The sequence below is a fragment of the Pyrgilauda ruficollis genome, unplaced genomic scaffold, assembly GCF_017590135.1.
Source record: "Pyrgilauda ruficollis isolate IOZ18807 unplaced genomic scaffold, ASM1759013v1 scaffold6, whole genome shotgun sequence".
In the NCBI taxonomy this organism is placed as follows: Eukaryota; Metazoa; Chordata; class Aves; order Passeriformes; family Passeridae; genus Pyrgilauda; species Pyrgilauda ruficollis.
The window spans coordinates 8,126,321-8,149,726 of record NW_024527710.1 but is presented as its reverse complement, the minus strand read 5'-3'; the positions used below and the strand labels follow the sequence as shown (position 1 = coordinate 8,149,726).

Sequence of the window (23,406 nt, the reverse complement as noted above, 5' to 3'; positions counted from 1 at the left end):
CTTCAAATGTGGGTTTCCAGGACAGAGGCTCCTCCCGGCTCTGCTGTGCTCTGCTGACAGGAGCTGGCCTTTCTCCTGGGAGGATCCTGTTTTCCTCCTTGGTTGTGCAAATCTGGGAAATAGGCTGGGCTGACACAGTGCAGGCACTGCCCTGCCCAAGGTGACATTCCCACTTTGTCCCCCCTGGTTTTCGGGATGTCAGGTTGCCAGCTGTCCTCAGTGGCTGTCCCTTGTCAGTGCTTTGGGCTCTCCTGGGCTCCCGGTGCCTGTGACTGAGCCAGGATTATGCTCTCATGCCATCTCCTGGCAGATTGTCCCCGCTGTGCCCTGTCGTGTGCAGATGTGTTGGTCACAGTGTGCCAGCCCTGTTTGTCCCTGCCGGGTGAGATCAGTGTCAGGGCTGGGGGCTGCAGGTGGCCTCCAGCGGGTTCTGGGGCCCGGCGGTGCCAGCACAGGCACGGGGCAGTGCCCAGAGCCCTGCCGAGGGTGCTCCAGGCTGGGGCTGGGACCTTCACCTGCACCGGGCCTGCACAGCAGGGTGGGCACAACTCAGGGCTCCCAGGGACTGCCAGGAGTGGCAAGCACCATGACTGTGGGCATGTGGGCAGCAGATTCCCATACAAAAAACTGTTGACACTCCAGTGTTTCTCCCTTACAAGAAGACAATATCCTGCCCTCTGTCCTGACAGTTGGAATTGTGGCTCTAGAGAAGGTGTGAGTTTGTAAAAATGTGCTGTTCAGATGGGTGAGCATTGTTTGGGGCAGTAAAGCTGGAGAGATGAACGTACATGTCCAGTGCAGAAAAACTGCTTTAGAATATGCCTGTTGCTCTGAAAAAACTGACAGAAGTTCATTCACATGAAAGAAGAATCCTGGGCTGTAGCCAGGTGTGGTACAGAGCCCTGAAAAGCAAACAGTGGTTATAGAATTTAAAACTTCCTGCTGACAGGTTCTCAGTTAGATGTCAAGGCATCAGTAATGGTGACTTTTAAACAATGAACGACTGAGAGGTACTTCGTAAAAGTATCTGCAATGTAGAACTTCTTGGCTGTGCTGCCGTGTTCTCCTTGTCATTCTTCCATCACCACTACCACTGTCACCCATCTTATCATAGCAATGTGGGCTGAATTTTATGTGCATTCAGTGTTACTAAAGACAGCAGTGCTGTGCATCCACCTATCTTTTCTTTTTGTTCCTGCCTTCTTTTGACTTCTCTTTGCCTCCTGTTCTGATTGTGAAATGGATCCAGGGAGTGATCCAGTGAAACACACTCCACTCCCCAGCCCAGGAAGAACTGAGCAATTGTTCAATGTTCAATGCCACTGCCAGGTAAAATGCACTTAAATGACACACACATCACATCCAAGGAGTACAATTTAGGACTAACAATGTAAAATAAAAAAGCAGATAAAGTGTATAAAGCACTCAGAAATCCCCTGTGACTCCATATTGCACCTCTTTGCAGGAAGGTTTTGTTTCTGCTGCTGCTCACTAAGAGGTGATTCCTTTTTTCTTGATTTCTGTATATCTGTTTTAAACCTCCTGCATTCTCTCTGGCACACCTTCCTACACTTCAAATTCCTTGACCAAATGCATTAGGTAGCAGTGATTTTAAGTTAACGTCATTTTGCCAGTTTCAGATCAGTTGCATCGTTCAGCAAGGAATATTATGAAGAGTGTTAACTAAGTGCTTGGGAATCATGTTTGGGGTAAAGCATAAATAAAAGCATTTGTGTGCCACAGCCACAAGCCAGTGCCCTAAACATCTGTGAAATACACAGATCTGAAATGGACTTTACTTCTAGCAAGGTCAGCCCCTGCTCGTGCCCTGTAATTAGCTGACTTGCTATCAGCTCTTCCCTGGCTCAGTTTTTTAAGGGCTCCCTCTTCTCATTTGCCCTGCAGCCCAGGGTACTTTCCTCTGAGGGAGACCTTCCTTTATCTCCAGCCAGCCTTTTTCAGTGGTTCCTCCAGAGATTCCAGTTAACCTCACCCTTTTCACTCACACAGAACAGAGCTTGGACATGCTGCTGTAAACTGAAGAGCACCTCTTTGGAGCAGCAATGCCACATGGGCAGGTGGAGTGCCAGCTCTTGTCCTTGATTTTCTAATTAACCCTCACTGGCAGGTTCATTTCAGTGCTAAATATTTCCATCTACAAAGTGTTTAATTTCATATTAACCTGCATGCAGATAAATAGACTCAATACAAACATCCTGATTGGATAAATGTGTTCATTTTTGTCTCCTGATCAGGACTGTGTTAATGGTGAACAATTGGAGAGACATATTTTGAATGCTTGAGACCTTTTAACAAAACCCCCAAAACTGAAATAGCTGATCCCTGAATTAAAACATTTAGTTTTTCAAATGTAGTTGTCCAAAATCCGTTAAAATTGTTGTGATACATAGTTGCAGATACACAAATGTTTATGTATCTGTCTTCAAGATGGTATTTTGCATCTGGTTTTTGTCCAAAACTAAATATACAAATACTTCAGCACAAAACACTCTTTGTTTTTCTTTTCTACATACGTGCATGGGAGAAATTTGCAACCTGTCACTCCTAAGTTAAACCATATTTTGAATGCTTGAGACCTTTTAACAAAACCCCCAAAACTGAAATAGCTGATCCCTGAATTAAAACATTTAGTTTTTCAAATGTAGTTGTCCAAAATCCGTTAAAATTGTTGTGATACATAGTTGCAGATACACAAATGTTTATGTATCTGTCTTCAAGATGGTATTTTGCATCTGGTTTTTGTCCAAAACTAAATATACAAATACTTCAGCACAAAACACTCTTTGTTTTTCTTTTCTACATACGTAGAAATTTGCAGTGTGTTTCTGCAACCTGTCACTCCTAAGTTAAATGGATGTTTTGGCCACGTCAGCTGCCAGTACCTGTTTCCAGCATCTGTCTTTGGTGTCAACATGCCAGTGATTATGGAGGCTGCCTTGGGATCCTGCTGTGGAGGTGGTACAACTTTGTGAATTATAGAATGTGATACATCCTCAGAAAAACATTTTAAATTCAGATTCAGTATCTTCTGGGGGTGGGGAAAGGGTTTAAATCTGCTTTCTTTAATTTTGTTCTCTCATTTCTGGTGTGCTGTTAAGTCAGAGGGACAGAAGTAAGAGGATATAGAACAGCCTGGTTTACATAAAACAGGCTGATGAAGATTACATGGAGCTACCACCTGAGAATCAAAAGACCACGAGACTGAACATTTTTGGCAGATTTTGAAGGAAAGACATTTGAATAAAATTTTTGAACACAGGCCTTTCAAAGGAATAAGGAGCATTATTTTTTATTTCACTCTACTTCAACCAGGTAGAGAAATACAAGACAAAATATATTTTAGAAAAAGTTCTCTGTGAGGTCAGTAACTTTCTAATTAGAGATTTGGTCGTCTATTTTATCTGGCCTTTTCTAGGGGCTCTGCATGCTGTGCTAAGTTCTGTTAAAACTGGATACCATTGGAAAGGCTTGCTTTGTCCTTGCAATGCCCATCACATTATTGCCTTGTAGAGATAATAGTTGTAGTGAGAGTTGAGATGATTTGGATGAGCCACATAGTGCCACATAAAGAAAAAAGTCCTTGAATTTGAAAACTTAGGCACAAACTTTAAAGATCAGTGATGCCGGGCTTTAAAGCTGGGTTAGATAAAAAAAGGGACCCTGTGAAACTTGAAGCTCAAAAAATATCCTGCACAGCCATGACAGGTGCAGAGAGAGCCTATGAGGGCATACTCACATGAAGTATTTAAACTGGAAAGAACTGCCAAAACATACCAAAGCAAAGCAGAGAAGCTGATGTGAAAACATTCTGAAGCAAAATTCCAAACTGTCCAATACTTTTCCTGGAGATCGTTATAATTTCTGTTTTTCTGACACTTCAGTGATAACAATTTGCATGGTTAAGACACCATGCCTCTGGCTTTATTTCATTGTAGTGCAAGTACTTTACCTGCAGAATAAAAGTAAAATAGTTTGATGTAATATGGATGTCTATTTGCACTCCTTTTAAGATAAACATTAGGCAATAACCATTTCTTTAGAGCCTGTGTATTGTTCATATGATACTCTCTCCTATAACAGTTCATGTTCATCAACATGATACATTCTTGCCTGATTTTCCAGTTCTGCCTTTACTGAGGATATTCTTTTCTTTCTCTGATTGCTTTTTCTTCTGAGACCATTACTCTAGTTGATAGCTTCAGGTTATCATTGTATCCTATCTCCCTCTCCAATAAGCCTATGATTGATACTAATCTTCCTCATGGGACACATTTATAGGTTTCAGGATGGAAACTACTCTCTAAATCTTAGCTTTATATGTGCTGACAATTTGCAAGGTTGCACCTTATATTCACTTCAGGTGGCTTAGGGGAAAACATCAGCACCTGGTAATCATGCTTCTAAAATAAGAAGAGAAATGTGCCCCATATACCAAAAGTTACCCTCTTGTTCATCTCCTGTGCTGCTGCTCCTGCTAGTAGATTTTATGTAACTAGAAAGGGCTCAGTTTCTAGAGGTGGTCAATGTCCTGTAACCAAACTCATGCCTTTCCTTTCAGTGAGAGAAGCCATATTTTAATTAATCTAATGGAAGCTTTGACTAGCAGGCAGTCCCTTGAAAACGAGTTAATGTGCCGGAAAACACTTCACACAAGCAGAAGACTCTTCATTGACTAATGTGCTTAACGGGACTTTTTCTAAGGAAATTGCTCCATTGAAAGCTTTGTGGAGTGCATTTGTTGGGTTTTTTCCCTCTTCATAATATAGCTGCATGTTCTGAAATTTAATTAGATCTAAGGACCATTTCAAAATTGGATTATTGTATTTTTCCTACAGGTTTTGTAGATGCCCCTCACTAGGGTATCATGGCAAAAAAAAAAAAAAAAAAAAAAAATCAATTCCTTGGCAGAATACAACATAAGGTGCTGTGATCCCTAGTGTGAGGAATGCATGTGCTGGAGTTCGGCTGTTTTCACTGTCTTATCCAGTATCTGAAGGCAGAGTCCACTTATATAACTAACTCAGAGGAATCAATGGGAAATGACAATGCTAATGTTTCCACAATATTTGCATATTCAAGCTGCACAGCCCAAGAAACAAAGAGAAGTAATAAGAAATTCAGTTGTTTTATCTTTTATCTTTTTAAACAGACCTGCATTTATCTCTATGAGCAGACTTGCCAGACCTTTTTTGAATTGCAAAGTTTCACTGCAAATGCTTGTTATTCGGATTTGCATAAGGATTAACAATGTTGGGCAAGTGGTATCTCCTAACCCTTTCTGTTTACTTGTGTGATATCAGTCACTGGGATGTAGTTTTGAAGGCAATCAGTGCTTTTAGTTCAGTGGATAATGCAGTTTGTTTTCATGGTAAATTCTCTAATGTTCCAGAAGTATACTTCAGCAATAATTATAAATCTGTTTGTTCAGAGGATTTTTTTTTCTCCTCTTTGACACCATTCTGTACCTGCATAAGGGCTAAAGAATCAAAATTTATGAAACTTGAGGGGGAAGTCTGAGCTGGCATGCAGAGTGTAGAAATTAAGCTACACTCCCTGTAGGAATACACACGTGAAAATGTCATGGTCAAAGCAAAACAGTCTTTTCGATCTGAAGTTGAACAAAATAATCTTTTAGATCTGAACTTGAACTAAATTAAAATTCACAGAAACTTTATAAGGGCATTTACCTCAGCAGCAAGTCGAACTTGAAAACTCTTCTCATGCTTTTGATGTTTCAGTTTGGGTTTTTTTGCTCCAGCAGGTGTTACCTACCATGTTCCAATATGCATCTGAATGACTTCTGCTGTTTAGAGAAGACTGGCTTGATAGCATCATTTCATAGATGAGATTTCAAAAATAGCAAACTCTTTCAGCTTGTATGTGGTTGGGTTTTGTTTTTGTTTGGTTTTTTGTTTGTTGTTTGTCTGTTTTTAAATTTTTTATTCCTTTCATAGTAATATGAAAGTACTGTTTCATCAATATATTACAAACTAAAAATAATCAGGGGACCTGCATTATTTTCACAGGATCATGCCTCCCAGAGTCGTTGCATTGTGGAACTCTGAAGTGCACAGCTGTGCTTCAGTAATGAGACAGCTTGAGCCCCACAGCTTGCTGCACTGGCTTACACAAGTTACTTGGCAAATGTGAAGCCTCAGGGTTTCTATTCTACTTCAAGGAGGTTGTTGGGAATCTCTCAAAGAAAAGCAGATTTGGCCTTACAGTTTTCAGTCTTTTAGGGACAATACTAAAGAAGGAGGCACAGCGATAGAAACAATACACGTAGCTTGTCATGAGGGATGGACATAATGGCATGAGCAGCTGTACACCTGGGGCAGTGCAGAATGACAGGGGCTCACCAGAGCTGGAGCATTCAGCTGTTTGTGATGTGCCAGCAGTGGGCTGGGCATGGCTGGAGCTCCTGCACAGCTTAGGATATAGTTGTGACAGGGGATTGTCCTCCAAGCCTCTGGGAGAGGAGCACTGGGAAGGAAACCTAGTAGAGCAGTGGTTCCAAGCCAGCAGCTCGTGAGAAACCTAAGAGCTGCTCAAAGCTACAAGAAACGAAAAAAAAATTGAAGCTGCAGGACAAAATATTGTATCACTGGCAAAGCCTTAAATATTTAGTGGTTTTGCTGGTGGCTGATGATGCAGCAATCAAGAGCAAGCCATAAGTAATAAATGGCATTGAACGTGGTGTGAACTCGGGGTTCATTAGCATCATGTAGGAAATGTTGATTAAGTTCTGTGCACAAGGCAAGGAACATTAAAAGCAAATATTGAGGTAACATACAGTGAGTGTCACAAGCTGTTGTGCTTGGCACAATGGGCACCAGGTGGGGGAGACACCTCCCAAAGTGTTTCTTTGGGAGACATTTCCCAAAGAAATCAGCTGCTTTGTAACAAAAAGAGAAAGCAAGGCTGCTCTGGAATAAGGTCACTTTCTCCTGAATCACTAAGACTGGCTCTTACAGGGTTTATGTGTGCTTTTTCAACCATTAACATACTGAATTCAACCAAATTAATTCAGTTGAACATGGGAACAGATTTGCTTTCCTGTACATCAGTCTTCTTATTCGTAGCACTGCTTTTACTTGTGCAGTCAGCTTGGGAGCTGTTGCAGAGAGGCTGTTGGTTCAGTAATACAGTTCAGTGGCTGGTTACTGCAGAGGGGAGCAGCTCCGTAGCCTCCAATCCCAGCTCTGGCACGAGACAAACTGGCCAACAACAGAGGTGTTGCAGTGCAAGAAAAGTATTTTGCACTTTGTCTCAAGTGCTTAGTTAAATGTCATCCCTCCAAAACAAATTTGGGATATTCTTTAACCTTTCATGGTATCTCATGTCTCCCAATACACTTGGAAGTCATCTGTGATATTTCCAGATGTATCCATGAGGAATGCTGGTGTTCATGAACTGACAGGTGGTCTTTTCTGCTGAACTCAGGAGTGAGCTGTTCTCACTGCAGGCCATTTCTTCTTGTTTTGGTTTGGGTTTTTTTGGGGAGGTGGGTTTGCTTGTTTGGTTTGCTTGTTTGGTTTTTTGTTGTTGTTGTGGCCAGGTCATCATTGCCAAGATAAAATACTGTGGCTTTTATTTATAGAACAGAAATTCTTACGCTACTGATAATGGAGTGATCTGAACCCAGGGGTCTTGAAAGTAGGTCATTAAGTACTCAGTATAAGAAAAAGTGTGTTTTACAGTGTTCATGATTTTACTGGAGAGAGCTGGCTTCTTGTCTAAATCTTGGCTTTAAAAATCAAGAGACTTCTATACGCAAAAAAATTATTTGATTTTATCACAAAGAAAATAATTGTATCTGAGAATAACTTATTTTGTATCAGGAACAACATTTTTCAATTTATTCTTCTTGAGCACTTGAGCATTAAAGTGTCTGAAAATAACATTTTTCGATCATTGGACAACGTAGATTTTAAAGTCAATAACAGAGCAAATGACCTCAAATTGGAAAATACAGAAACAGCCATGGCATTGTTTTGTGTTTCATTAACCAAATCAGGCATTTGTGATAGAGCAGCAGCACTTTGGGGCTAATCTCTGGAAGTGGGAGTTGCCAGGAGTCAGTTTGGCCTCTGGGAATACTTGCAGCTGTGTGAAGCTGCACTTATTCGTGGGCACAAAGGTGCTGTTATGGGGTTTATCCCATGACAGAGTTCCCCTGCTGCCTCCATTCCCTTGGGATAGCCCATCTATCCTTGAAAAACACCAGCTGGTTTGCCATCTTCTTGGGCTCTACACTGTGAACTTGTACTGTAACCTCTGTTCTCCCTCTCTCCATGTGTGTCTTGAGATGACTGGAACTGAGAGGTGATTTGGGCAATTTTTTTGGACAGTACTTGGCTCATGTGCTGTCCAAGTGCCTGACCTGTGTTGTAGCAGTAGCCATGTGCTCTGCCCTGTCACAGAGGTGGAGTTCAGGTAACACATGAACTGTGGCTGCTTATTAACAATGGGTACAATTCAATGTCAGCAGCTTTTACATGCATGATGTGTTACACTTCAAAGTAATTAACAAGGTGCTATAAAACTCACCTACGTCTCACCCTCTCCCTTTTGAAGCAAGGCTCCTGAAATATAACTCATATTTCATGGGGTTTGCTTTCTTTTCACTTTGCTTTTTTTTCCCAAAATATCACTGTAATAATTACTGTAACAGCGTTTTCTGTGGAGTTAATGTTCTTCTGGCTTAATGGCCCCTGGTTATTCTCAGGCCATCAACTTTTTCCAGCTGGTCATCAATCCCAAAGAACTGCTTTGTGCTTCCATTATTATTGCTTAAGTAGATGACATTTCTGGTGCCACTGCTGCCTCCCAGTGAGATGATATTACAGCCAATGGCATTTTCCCCCCCTTGCTCTCACTGTTGTCAAAGCATTATAAACAGCTGGTGTGAGAATGTTGTGGCTGTTCCCTGTGAATTCCTCTGATAATTTTTAGGTGTGAGTTTTGTAGACTTCAGCTGAAGGAATCTGAGTGAGGCAACTGAAAATTACTTGCCTGGAGCAGCTACAAGGGCTCAGCCCGCATGCATCATTCAGGAAGTGGCTGGGCAATACCTGACTGTTTCAGTCTAAAGACTTTTTCCCAGAAGGAAAATGTTTCAAACAAGATCTGGGACAGATGTTCTTGGGGGGTGTTAATGTTCATTAGGTAGCCTCAGACTCGTCCCCAAGTTTCCACAGCTCTGCTTCCTTGTTTCCTAACAATTGATGGATGCTGTGGCAGGCTTTTTTAAAAGAAACAAGGAAGTTGTAGCTCAGTAGGCTAGAAACCAGCAGAGATTGTTTAGGTGAAAATGCCTTGCTATGTGGATATTCAAACCTGTGTGAGTTAACACTGGTGCTGACTATATTTCCTTTAACCTCATTAACACCTTGTCTTGCTTTCCCAAGCATGGTGGTGGAGCAGCTAGTTCACCTTAGAGCCTTTCACTAGGTAATTTATCACAGTGGCAGACGAAAGCTTAAAGGAAAATGCATGTAAATGCTACATTAGGAACCTTGGCTCACAAAGGCATGAACATTTCCACCCATACCATTAGCCCTGGATTATAGTCCACAGATGTGAAATGGACTTTGTTTATTGGGGGAGATGGAGATACAAGGCTTATTGGTTGAATCACTGTGCAGATTGTATACTTATTTTTTCCTTAATTAAAAAGCATTAAGTATTCATGAGCTAGTCTCACAGAAAAAAAAGAATCTCAGACTGTAACTGTAACCACTTAATACCTTCAAAATTAAAACGAAGTTGCTACAGTAAAACACTCCCATCAAGTACTGTGGGCCAAAGCATTTTCAAACAGGGGCCTGAGATTGTGTCAGACGTACATTTTGCATCCTTTTCAGCTTTAGAGTTTAAAGCTGTGCCTCACTGCAGACTGATGTAGGTAATTGGATGACATTGGATTCCTGTGTATGTGTAGATCAGAATGATTTAGCAACTGCAGTTCAGTCTCTGTGCCAGGGGTTCATCTGATTGGTTTTTTTGTTGGGGTTTTTTCAGGGGTGGGGGGGCATTGTTGTTTGTTTGCTTTGTTGTCGTTGTTTGTTGTTTTTCAAAGACACCGAGATATACACCAAGTGCAAGATACTATTTCCTGGAGGGCTACCAAGGCATACCCTCAAACAGTATTTACCTCATAGTTTATGGTATTCTTGTTAGAAAGTAGCACTTTGGGAATACTTTTAACCCTCGCTCCTTTTAGTTCTCATGCTGAGCAGTAGATAGTGACACACTCCTCCATAATTGATACCTGTGGTGGTGGCATACTTCAGTAACATGATTTAGCGTGCATTTTCATTTTCATGAAAGCTTGTTTTACTCTTCTGCTTCCATTAGGTCAGCTCTCACTGAACAGGCACCTCCCATTCCATTTTACTGAGTAACTTTCAAACATGACCTGACAAGGTAGCAAAAGTTCAGTGCACTAACTCACTGTCATGTGAAATACACACAGACATTACTGACCAGCTCTGACTGTTGAACCATAAAGGAGGTACGAGAGCATCACAGTGGTTGTGGCACAACTTGCAAATAGCATGGAAGCATTGGGCCAGGGTATCAATCTCTTCCTGTAGCAAAATGTCCTGACCCCAGGGTTGAACAGCTGAACACATGAACTTACTTATGAAGACTTAGGATTTATTATTTCCTGAAAAAAAAAGGAAGTGGAAGAATAAAAAATACTGTAATTTTAGCGGTTATAGCAAGTGGAAGAAGTACAATCCTAAGCAGTTGGGAAGAGTAGAGAGGCTGTTGTGATTTTCTATTTCTGAAGCAGCAGTGGAAAGGAGGATTTACACAATGGGCTTAGCTCCACAGAGGAACTCCAAAGGCTGTACATCTACACCATATTCCCCCCAAACATGTACAGGTAATGGGTCCCCAGCTATTTGGGCAGACTGCTGGGAGAGATTTCTGCACATTGCTCGGAGGTTTTTGCTGTGAAATATGGCATGAACGTGTAAAGCAGAGCAGTGCAGAGAAAGGGAAGTTGTCTGCAGCTGACGTGCAGTGCGTGTGTCTTTGCAGCCGCTGAAGATGCACTGCAAGAGCTGCGCGCTGGTCACCAGCTCCGGGCACCTCCTGGGCAGCCGGCAGGGGCACAGGATCGACGAGAGCGAGTGCGTCATTCGCATGAACGACGCGCCCACGCGCGGCTACGGCAAAGACGTCGGCAACAAAACCAGCCTGCGAGTCATCGCGCACTCCAGCATCCAGAGGATTCTGCGGAATCGCAACGAACTCCTAAATATGAGCCATGGTGCCGTGTTCATCTTCTGGGGCCCCAGCAGCTACATGAGGAGAGATGGCAAAGGCTTGGTGTACAATAACCTGCAGCTGATGAACCAGATACTGCCTCAGCTAAAAGTGTATATGATTTCTCGCCACAAGATGCTTCAATTTGATGACCTTTTTAAACGGGAGACTGGAAAAGACAGGTGAGAACTTACATGGATACACCTAGGGGATGTCTCAGAGTAGTAAAATAATGCAGTTTACATATACCAATTTCAGATCTGCTCAGAGGGACAATCCTGCCCATTAAATCCTCTGCCTCATGAGTTGTAGTGTGGCATGACATGCCAAATAACATCACTGGTAACGTAAGTAAAAAATACACATCAAAGTGATTTGTATGGAGTACTGCCCCATCAGCCTAGAATACCATAGTCTGGATGTAATGTTTATAGAGTCAAGGAGGCAGGAACTGTTTAAATCTCACTTTGGGGTAATATACATTAAAGTTTTTTTCACTGACTCTGAAAAATTGGAATGGATAGGTTATGTTTTCTTATAGAGGAAATGCCACCATTCAGTGAATTATAATAGCTGTTTATTGAATTTAAGCATTTTTGGAACATTGCAGCTGTAAAGCTTCTTGTAAAACAAATAAACATTAGTCATACATTAGGTGCTTCAGAACAGTTCATCTTACATTTGCAACTGGAAAATGGAAAGTTATTATGATAGTTACATCTTTATGAGACTGTTTATGAGACTTGTAGGCTGATCTTCAGATGAAATTTGTAGTTAGTGACCCACTGCAGTACTTGAGTATTTTCATATATAATGTTTGAAAATGGGCATTCAAACTAAAGACTTCCCAGCACAAAAGACATTTGATTTTAATGAAGTTTTGTTTTTTACTTACTAAATATGCTGCTGTAAAAATGGCACAGGGTCCCCACTTAGATACGAATGAAGAGGTAGGTTTATTGTGCAGTAACTTACAGTCAGATGTGCTGCCTTACAAATAAAAACACACACACACCAAAGCTCGAACAGGAAACAATCCTGTTGTGGACTTGAGCACAGATTTCATTTTCTGGGCTACATGAGAAAGGCAGAACCAGTGTTAGAGGAAACTGTTGTATCCTTTAGCTGAAGGCAGTGTTTGCTTGGCATTTGCTGCCTTTGTCACACTCCACATGGTTTGCTTGCAGAGCTCTGTTCAGTTATAGTGGATCTGAGTTTGTGGCTGACTCAGGCACAAACAAGAGCACAGAGTAACTTGGTCAGTTTTGTAACATTAAAGGTTCTTCTCTTCATCTTCCAGTTGGTGTATTTGGGTTTCTGCCAGAACAAGAAGGAAGGATAACAAGGGGAGATACCCTGCCAGTTGTGATATGTTTGTCTTTTCCAGAGTAAAGCAAAGTGAGAAGGTGAATTAAGCATTTGAACCCTTCAAGAAATGTGCAGAGGGTTATCTGTGTGCTCAGTATTTACAAAGGCATGAAAGTCAACAAAGCTGTAATTGCACTGTAACCTGGCCACCATGAGCCCCAGGGGGAGGCCCTGGACACAAGGAATGCACACTGCCACCTCTTTTCCTGGACTGTGCTTTTGGTGATCCAGAGTAGGATCACGTGCTGTCCCCAGTTCTGAGGAACAGCTTCCCTTCCTGCTTCACTCTCAGACTTCAGTTTTGCCATGGGGAGCCAGGGTCCCCTTCCTTCCCTGACATTGCCAGGATCCTGTTCTTTTTTTAACACATGCTGTGCAATTTCAGGCAAGCTGCTCTTTCTGGTTCTGCATCACCCATCCAGAGCCAGAGGCCTGTACTGAGTGTGATGAAAGCTTTTATTTTTCTGCACAGGCACCAGGCTCACATCCTGAAATATTCTCAAGGCATTTGAGCCATTAATGACATTGTAACAAGTTTATAGCTAACTCAGTCATGGGCACCCTGAACTCCCAGTGTGAATCAAGGGCACTCAGATGCCAGCAAAAGTCAGCCTGAGGAACAGGCCCTCTTGATTTTAATAAGCTGCAGGCTCTGCTCTGAATGAACCACTCCTTTAGAGGGCACAGACAGCTACTTGAAGGGCTAAGAAGATTAAAACAGGAGATGAAAATAAATGAATAAGCTGCACAGAAGAAAGGGAAAATGAAAAGAAACATGGATAGGAAATCATTTGTAAGGGAAAAACTTCACTGTGGGGGCAGGAGCAGAACATTGTGTAGCCCAGAATGCTACTGTTCCCCAGGGGGTTTCTGCTGAGCTCTTGACATTACTGCCCACAAAAAACAAAGGAGAGAGAGAGAAGCATGATTGCAAGGTTGCAAGGATCAGACTATTCATTTCTGTCTTGAAAATGATGAGAAGAAAGGTTATTGGATGTGTTGTGTTTTTTGGAAAAAAATATTTTGAAATTAAGAAAAACCTTCAGAAAACATTGCCAGTTAAATAGCATGGTGAAAGACAAAGGCTGCAGAGCAATATATTTGGCATTATAAAGTAACTGTACTTGAAAATAACTTTATAATTGAATAAAGGTACATTAAGAAAATACGATTCAGAACCAATATTATAGTAATTAGATAAAAGCAGCATAAATGAAATAACTGCAGGAAGAGTATTTCCAAAGAGATTATAAATGAGATTCTGGTGGAGCAGAAAGGCCTTTAATTGTAATGTAGTGTGCACTATAGAATTATCAGCACAGTGTGTTAGTTCATCATATAAAAAAACCTGATAATTTCCCCTAATAAGCACATGACAGTTCTTCATATTCTCTCATTACTGCTGATTAGGTATAAAAACAGTATTCTTTTGTTGGACTCTTGCTCAGATCTTGTAGGAAATGCAAGACACTGTAACCCTGTTTCTGTGTTGCTGTCCTAAAGACATGGTATTTAGAGAGGGTAAAGTGGTACTTGAATGAATTTTTGAATCTTTATTTGATTATTCAGCTTCTAAGCCAGTTTAGTTATATTCAGTTGTTTTCCTGTTTCTGGAAAACACTAAATGACAGACTAAGTGTGTGTAAGCAGAAAGAAAGCTAACCCAGAAAAAGCAGGGAGCCTAGCTGGTGTCCTGACCTGTGCAAAGCTTTGGTCGTGTCTGGCTGCAGTTGCTCCCTTGGTTTTGGAATGTAAGTATTGGGCACCTGGAACAGTGGACTTGTGCAAGCTCCAGACCACTCTTAGCCTGAACATGTTCCCGAATTATCTAGTGATTCAGAGCTCAGAAACTCTTAGGTGGCAGAGAAGTAAATTTTTTAGGTTTTTCCCTACCATTCTCTTTCCTAATAATTTTGAGCCAAAAATTCTCACTGTTTTATGTTGTTGCTGTGCCTGAAGGCCTCCACAGTGCTTATGACCCAGCTATGACATTGTGACAAACTGCACCACCACCCCCAAGCTTCAGTGCACAGTCAGAAAATAAATAAGGCCCCATAATTGGAAATAATGAGATGCTTATAACATGTCATTCTCCAAATGCTAGCTTAGCTTGAAAGTCTGTGTGTCAGGAGCAGTAAAAATGTGTGTTTCGGGAGTTTATATCAGTTTATCAGGTGATCCACTAAGGACAGGACAAATTACCTAGGCTCCTCAGCATCCTCCAGGCATATTTAGTCAAAGAATTCCCTTATGTTTAGAAGTGTCTTTTAAGCAGCTGGCACAGACACCACCACTTTTTTTTTTTTTTTCCTTGTAGTAGTCTGATTCCCTGAGGAAATGGGAAATCTTGGTACAAGGCATTCCTCAATCTGACAGTGCTCAAAACATCTCCTCCTACTGCCCTGTAGGTGACCTACTTGGAACCAGCTTGTTTAGCATTAGCTTGGGAAGCTGCGTGGTGGCTCCTGTCAGCTGAATTAGATGTTAGTGATTGCTGGCACTTGCTTGCAGTGGCTTTTGTGGCCTCAGGTCCCTGCTTCCAAGACTGTTCCACATCCTGCTATCACTGGGTAAACTGTAAAAGATGGCCTTGGAACTTGGGCCAGGACCTGGGATTCCCTGGTGACTTCTCTGAAGAGAACCTCATGTTTTCTGCTGTGCTTTTTGGGGGGCTGTGACAAAGCTTCACAGGTATCTGGCAGATCCAGGTGTGGAGGAATGGGATTAATGTAGGTCCTACATTAATACATTCAGGTAGGGTGCCCAGGCCTTCCCAGAGCCTGCACTTGTTCCCCTGGTGCCTCAGCTTTAGCAGGAGATGAAGGGAGAGCCTGTCTCTGTGACAGGCTGTCAGCAGGGATCTGAGGACTCTTTGGGCTGCAGATAACACAAGCCTGAACTTCTTCCTGCGGGACTTTCCTAGCTGGGTGAGGAGCCATTAGGGAGAATTCTGTTTTATTCTTTAATAGAATTTGAAAGGAGACCTTTGAGTGAACCTTTGCAGGTAAGTTCCTGTGATACAGCAAAATTTAAACACAACTTTTAAATCGCTTACATCTGTGAGCAGTTACAGGGTGGTATCTCCTACTTTGTCTATCTAATTAATACTGGGATCAGCTGAGCTTTTTTTAAAGCCATGTCCCAGCCTGCAGTGAAGGCAGAAGAGGTGTGCTGCGTTAAGGGCTCCCTGCCAGTGCTGTCATTCCCATTGTCAGGCTCCCCTCGGGCAGGGATGGCACCTGGGGTGGTTCCTAGGATGATGATTTCCCAGGCTGGCTATGGGACAGTCATAGCTGCAACCAGCTAAAGAGTTTCCTACCAGCACTCACAGTGCGGGGCTGGGAGCTTCTAGAAACCAAGTCAAAAGGTCAGCTAAATATTCATGTTGTTGTGCCTAAAATTAATTACAGCAAGGAAAGTTCCTGCCCAGATTACTCCACTGACAGGAGGCACCAGAAAAATCATTAAAAGATGGACGAGCAAAGTAGTCTTGGTTTCCCAGTTTTCAAAGCCTTTTACAAGAATGAAGAAAATGCCAAGAAATTGCTTCAGAATGAATGAATAAATAAATAAATAAATCTCAGGAATTATTTGCCAGCTTAGAAACTTAATTATGTTTTTGCTTTCAGGAAGATATCCAACACTTGGCTTAGCACGGGCTGGTTCACAATGACTATCGCATTAGAGCTCTGTGACAGGATAAATGTTTATGGCATGGTGCCACCGGATTTCTGCAGGTAGGATTTATTTTAGAACCATTATTAGCCAGAAAAGTTAATGTTACAGATAAATATCTGAATCTTTTAATCTTTTTCCTCTGCAACAAGTCTTTAGTCCTCTTAAAGCAATTAATTAGATGTCCCATGATCTCATTCTGAAAACAACAAACAGCATTTAATTATGTTATATAAAATATTTTAAAAATTTGTTTGTACTGTGGGAGAATTAATCCGTCTTGTTGCTTTCTTTTAGTCTGTGAATATTTATCAGCTAAAAATAATGCAATAATTGGCATGAAATTAATCTGAAGAAAGAAGTACTGGAAAATACTACTTTTAATTTGTTCTTCGAGTTCCCCCCAAATTAATGGAGGAACAGTGTTCTCACAGTGACTAGTTTCTAAATTGAACTTTCTGTGCAACTCAAACTAACATAATTGTATCTCTGTCACATGAATGCCAATCTTGCAGCTTCCTAAATAGTGCCCAGGAAATCTATCCCCGTGAATTTGGCCCCAGAGAATCCGTCCTGTGATCCCCCGTTTTGGACATGGCAGGGGAGTCACAGGAGGCAGAGGCAGCACAGTTGTGCCAGTGGAAGCTGCTGTCCAAAGAACAGCCTGTGCCCCTTTTCCAGCCCTGTTCTGCCTCCAGCCATGCTCAGGACCCAGAGCCCAGGTCCTGGTTAAGCCTTTCCCACTATGGATCAGTGACACAGGGAGAGACTTCAGAACTTCTAGTGCTAGACCAAAATTGCATTAGCCACAAGATACCAGTATGAACACAGACACATTTGTGACATCAGCAGTCTTGATGCTGACATAAGTCTCACCTGCCCACCCAGCACTAGCCCAGCACTGAGTGGTTCCTGCCCACAGCCAGTGCTGATGCCATTTGTCCTGCTGGGTGACCCAGGAGGAGATGGAGCCAGTCTGGAACGAGGCCTCAGTGCAGCGTTTCATCACCTGCTCACAAACCCCTCTCAGCAAGAAGTACTTGCTTAAATTTTCTGTTGCAAATGCCATGATCTGTCTCAAGTCTGGTTCACTGGGTAATTCCAGATGCCTTTCAGGGGCAGGGAGGGAAAAGCTGCAGTGCTGGGTTAGTCTCAAAGAATGGGACTGCTTTGATTTTCCTCTGAGCACTTACAAGGATCGTTCAGGAATCTGCATTTGTCTTGGGCACGTTGTAGAAATCCCCAAAGAAATCACAGCATATAATGTCAACACTAAACTCCACTTTGTGAGAATTTCTACAAATTATAACAAAATACTGATGATAAATGCTGTGATGTACTGCCAGACTTCATCATGAATTCTCCAAGGAAAACAGCAGACTAGATCAGATATGCCAGACAACACAAATACCTTCCACAGCACAGCATCTTGTTCCTCTGTCATCTCAGTTGGCCAACACATACTACTTCGGTTTCTGTTAAGTGGCTGGTCTGTGTTACTCCAGAAGTGGCTGTATTCCCATGGCACATGGAAGTAATTCTTAAACTGATGATCTAAAAATACAGAAGACAGCATTTTACTGCAAAATAATGTGTAATCCTGACTTTTCAGACAAAGAATAGTTTAGATACACATTAAAAAAATCCAGCTAAACCCAAACAAACTGTTTGAGAGAGACTAAAAATGTCACTGAGAGCATATGAAAGGCTTTCATAGAATCAATACACTGAAATCAAATGGACTTACTTAAATTATAACACAAGAAAGGCTGTAGATCAGTCCTACCAGTGAAAGACGTAATTGTTCTTACAGCCTGCATAAAAAAATCTTAACATAAAATACACACACCTGGTAATAAAAAGGGAAAAGGTAATTTCTTAATCAAAGTAATATGAAATGTCTCTACTTCAGCTTGATTCCTCAGGGGATGAAGAGGAAAACTGTAGTTGCCATGCCTGGAAGAAGCTGTCCATGAAGATCTGTGACAGGAGTTTCTTGCCTTAAATAGAGTTAACCATCTTAGCTGGCTCTTCAGCCACTCATTAAGAAGTGCTTTCTTTCAAAGAGATAAGACAACAGAACAGAATAGCAGAAAAAAAATTATTCTGTAATTGTAAGCCATATTTCCTGGTTTTCAGTCAGACAGAATAAGAATCTACTATATTTTTTATTAAAATAAAAAAAATCAAAGCAAAAAGTCCCAACAAAACAACGGAAATGTGTGTGTGCTAGATCGGTGTGGGTATCTTACTTGCTGTGCAACTAAAGAATCATTAAGACTGAAAAAAATCTTATTTCTGTTCATAATTAGTATCACGAAATTTATAACTCAGCAGATAGATACCCAATCATTTTAAAGTATTAATTTGTGGAATGAGTGTGGTGATCACTGTCATGGAACTAAATTAGTGTCACATTTGTAACGTGAAGGACACCTCAAAGGTACCAGGAATCTCATGCTGTTGATTCTGCTACAAATTATTAGCTTAAGATCATTAACCAAACTGCTTTGCACCCGTGCAGGAAAAATAGTTTAGTGAAGGAGTCTGGAGCACAGACTAAAAGATTTGTCACCATTAGTTGGAACAAGGTGTTTTAGATTCATTTTTATTTACTTTCACTGGACACTGACTTTCATAGCTGAACTAGACTTGGTGTCCTAATTATTATAAATTTCTAATACTTTACAGCAAAGCTGTAAGTAATTTCAAACCCCTTTGCTTGCTACAGATTTATGCTGTAGTAAGGGTGATATTGCTCTCATGCTGTCTTGTGCATTCTGTAGTAAGATGAAAGCTTGTGCTTCCATGCACATTGCAAACATTTTTGTGAAGTGTGCACACCTCTCCCTCTTTTGGCCCAAGACACACAAACCATCTTGCTGTATTTTTTCCAGTGCCAAGGGATCCAATCCAAGCCTTTCCAGATGGGAAGCCCTTCCCTCTCAGAACTCCCTTTGGCAGCCCTGCATGCACAGCACTCCTGAGCTGGGACATGTTGGATTCTCCTCTTGCCTCCCTTCAGCAGTAGCCCGGCAGTGGTGCCCAGATACCACGACAATTCCTGAAGGCACTGCAGAGCTGCTGCATCCCTTTGTGGGTGCTCAGCAGCAGGGCTGGGGAGGACAAGACAAGCCTTAGTGAGTTTGTAGGAATTCCAGCCCCTGTCTGTGGCATTATGGGCAGCAGGGACAGAAGGGTTGGTTCCCTGCAGGACTCAAGGTACTCCTGTACACAAAGAAAACTCAAGGCGTTAGTGAGATGAACCTTCTTTAACTCTTCTCCTCTTCATGGGCCTTCTGGAACTCCTAGAAACTTAAAACTGAATTCTGAGCCTTATTTTAACTAATATGAATAATTTTTGTTCCAGTTGTTGAACCAGATAATTTTCCTGTCAGAATCCTCATTTGACTGCCAGGTCATTTTCCATGATAATTCACCTGAAAATTGGTATTTTAAATACTTCAGCGTTTTCTTACCTCTCTCTGTCTCCACTTTCAGTTCCTTTAAATCAAATGCAAAGCAGCAGTTGTTGGTGGTTACATTTCCTGAAGCTTATGAGAAACTGTAAGCTGTATGTGAGCTAGTCCTGCTCTTTGGTCCATATGCCTCACCTCATTAGCTTAAGAACAAAATGCATACATGGTTTGGAAAATAGGACTAATTATGGAGGTCAGGGAAAGGAGATCCTGGGAACAGAAGGCAAAAGATTATCTAGAAATCTTCATGTCCTGACACAGCGCCTTGCCCATCATTCAACACATAAATGAAACGTTACTCACACATCAAAATATGAATTATTTTACAAAGTGTGTGAGTACCTATAGCTTTAGAGGATTTAGTATGGCTCTTCATTTCTAAGGAAAGAGGCTGACCAGAATGTGATACGGGGTGGCCAGATTTCCCTGCCTTTTTTTTGTGCTGTTCCTCCAGCTTTTGCTGTAGGTGGATACCATCTGTGGGAAAATGTGCACTCAAGTGGCAAACAGTGGCTGAGTGACAGGGGTACAAGCACTTCCACGGGTGCTGTGCTGGCAGGTGACCTGGCAGGAAGCACAGGATATTTTACAGAGGAACTTCCCGAGATTCCTCCCAGCTGTGCTATTAATATGCATGCAGAGTCTGACAAAATACTGATTAATGTCCAGTATCAGTCAGTGATAAAACAGCATCTGTTTTAATGTTAATAAATGAGGTGGCAAGCAATTTCCGTACAGAAATTACTCATGCATTTCATTTGCTGGTGACACAAGCTAATTGCAGTGTTAGAAGATAACACAGCACAGTTAATTTGGGTTATGGTGTACTCAAGCCAGAATTCAAATCTAAAGCTTACTAGCATGCAATCTGGGGGAATCCAGAACTCCCATAAAATGAGAAGGTCCTCCATATGTAAGTACCCTTCAGAATTCCAAAAGTAAATGACAGTTTTTGGAATTTAGCCTTAAAACCTCAGTCAGCTGCAGAGTAGTCCTAGAGAGGTCTGTAGCCACCAGCCCCTGTTCCTGCCCTGATCTCACCCCCAGTTCAGCCAGCAGAGCTGCACACAAGGCCTGAGCCCCAGAGGCTGCCTGCACGGAGCTCCTGCCTCTCTCACCTGCCAGGCCCTGTGCCTGCTGCCTCTGGGCTGTTTCTGGTGGCACCACGGGATGCAGTGAGCTGCTACAGCCTGGCAGGAGCTAAGGAGGTCCACTGAGAACACACTGGTGTTAGTTCAGAGCCTTCCATGGAATGTGGAATCCCTGGCTTCAAAAACACCTTGCCTGGAGGGACCTGCAGCCTCACAGGCTCACTGCCCTGTTAACTGGGGCTGCATTTTTCCCCAGGTCTGTTGGAGATAAGATTTCAACTTTACTAATCATAACTTTAAAGCAGTAAATTTATACCAAGCAATACAGGTTGAGGACCCAAAAGTAAAATCCAGCTTTAGTGCAAGAAGGAAGAGCAGTCTGAATGAGAGGCAGAGGCCTATCTGTTGAGTAGTTCTTAACAAAAACACATCACATTACAATGTATCCTATTAGATTTATAGTAACCATACAAATGATTCATTTAAGTGACAGTAAGAGGTCCAATGTATCAAAAAAGTGAAAAATTAATTGAAGACTGAGTTCTAATAGTTGTAGTTTAGAAATAATAAATTTCTACATGAAGGGCAGCTTTAGATTGCAAATACATTTTCTGAAGGTGAGGTGATGAAGGATTTTGTTTCACTCTTATGTATTCCAGTGAGAATATATTTAATAAGTTTAGAATCCATCTTATTCTAGAAATGTAATTTTATTGTTGTTCTGGTCTTGTAAGATTGATTACCATGTTGTGTTACAAGGAAGGCAGACTGATCGAATTAAAACATTAATCTAAGGCACAAATGGAAAGCAGCAGCAATATCATACATTACCTCTGCATATACAATAAGGATAATGGCAAAATAAGAAAAATTAGAAAATTGCGTAGGTGACAGAATTACACAGTAAAAATAATGACCAGCACAGACTACTGACAAATTGTGGATGCATTCCATTGAAAGCGACCTTAAATATTAGCTCTTCAAAATGAAAATAATCAACTGTATATTAGAGCTGACAGCCCTGAATCTGTATCAGATTTCTTGCTCTGTGCTGGGGTCCTGTTCAGCTCAGGCTGTAACACAGAGCAGCTCCAAGGCTTCACTAAATGCTGATATTGGGAAATTTTCTGCCACAGCAAAATAGCTGGTAGCAGTCAGGGAGAGAGGGATACAATTGGGTAATTCTGTCTGGGACAGCTTGCTTTCTTAGTATTAATGACACAGAGAGTGTGAGAGTTCCTGTCAGCCCAAAACACCTGTGCCCAAAGTAAAAAACCATCATGGGTACAGGTAGAGATTAAAACAAAAGGAGAATTAATTGCTCTGGCTTATTATAATACAGATGTGCCATTTACAGAATGTAACATGGAAACACTGAGGTCAGAACTGCTAAAATGAACTTTATTCTAAAGTATCTAATTGGTGTTTGGCATATCCAGTGTGTCACCACGAGTCACTCATCTCCCGCTGGGAAATGTGAACGGGTTCACAAGGTCAGATGGATACTATGGGTGAACTGTTTTAATTTTTAGCTTAGATACATAAAAGCTGCTGTTGTATAACAAAGAACTCATTTGTGCATCAGACGTTTGATTAAAATGCCAGCAACAGCAGGCTGTACCACTGACCTGGAGTGCAGACACTCGCTGAAGCTGTGCTCTCGGAACCTCGCGCAGCATGCTGGGAACGTTCAGCTGAGCTGACGTGACACAGATAACCACCTCCATCTGTCATCTTCTCTTTCTTCCCCAGATCAGGAAATACCTCTACAAGACCTTTAGCAAATCACAATCTAGATTTAGGTATCTTTTAAGCAGTTTACTTCAAATTTCATAGTAGTAACACAGCCCTGCAGCACTCTCCCTTGTTTCTGAGCTACTGCTGTCCTTCATTTAACTGGGAGGAAGAGGATTAAAGGAGAGCAAAAGAAAAAGGAAAGAAAACACCTTTGCCCCATTCTGATGTATTAGATATGCAAGAAAAAAAACCAGCTACATAGTTTAACTGGGAGAAAAAGTGGATTTGAGCCCATCAGTTCATTAAAGATAGCATCTTTTCAATCAATGAGAAAGAACATCTTGGGCTTCCATCTATTTTCTTTTTTCCACAGGGATCCTAATCATCTTTCAGTACCTTATCACTACTATGAACCTCTGGGGCCAGACGAGTGCACAATGTACATTTCCCACGAGCGGGGCCGCAAGGGCAGCCACCACCGCTTCATCACCGAGAAGCGCGTCTTCGAGAACTGGGCACGGACATTCGACATCCGCTTCTTCCAGCCAGACTGGAAACCAGACCCGCTCCCTGCAACCCACCCCGGGGCCAGCCCGCTGGCCTGAGGCACGGACGCACAGCCCAGCCACGGGCACCTCCCGCAGCAGCAGCCTTGGGAGCTTCGGGCCAGCACGGCAGCCTGGACGAGAAGGGTCCAGGGTGTGCAGCTGGCAGCCGCAGCAGCAGGCAGGAATTGGCATGGAGGAGCAGCACAC

At 42.0% G+C, this 23,406-nt stretch overlaps 1 protein-coding gene across 1 annotated transcript in view; it reads left to right on the top strand.

The window, feature by feature from the left end:
• Nucleotides 1-23,256, top strand: part of ST6GALNAC5 (ST6 N-acetylgalactosaminide alpha-2,6-sialyltransferase 5) — a 65,811-nt gene extending 42,555 nt beyond the window's left edge. The window contains exons 3-5 of the mRNA XM_041483387.1: nt 11,074-11,483; nt 16,299-16,406; nt 23,025-23,256. Coding sequence (XP_041339321.1) covers nt 11,074-11,483; nt 16,299-16,406; nt 23,025-23,256 — 750 coding nt within the window. The remainder of the gene's footprint in view (nt 1-11,073; nt 11,484-16,298; nt 16,407-23,024) is intronic.
• Nucleotides 23,257-23,406: the final 150 nt, after the last annotated feature.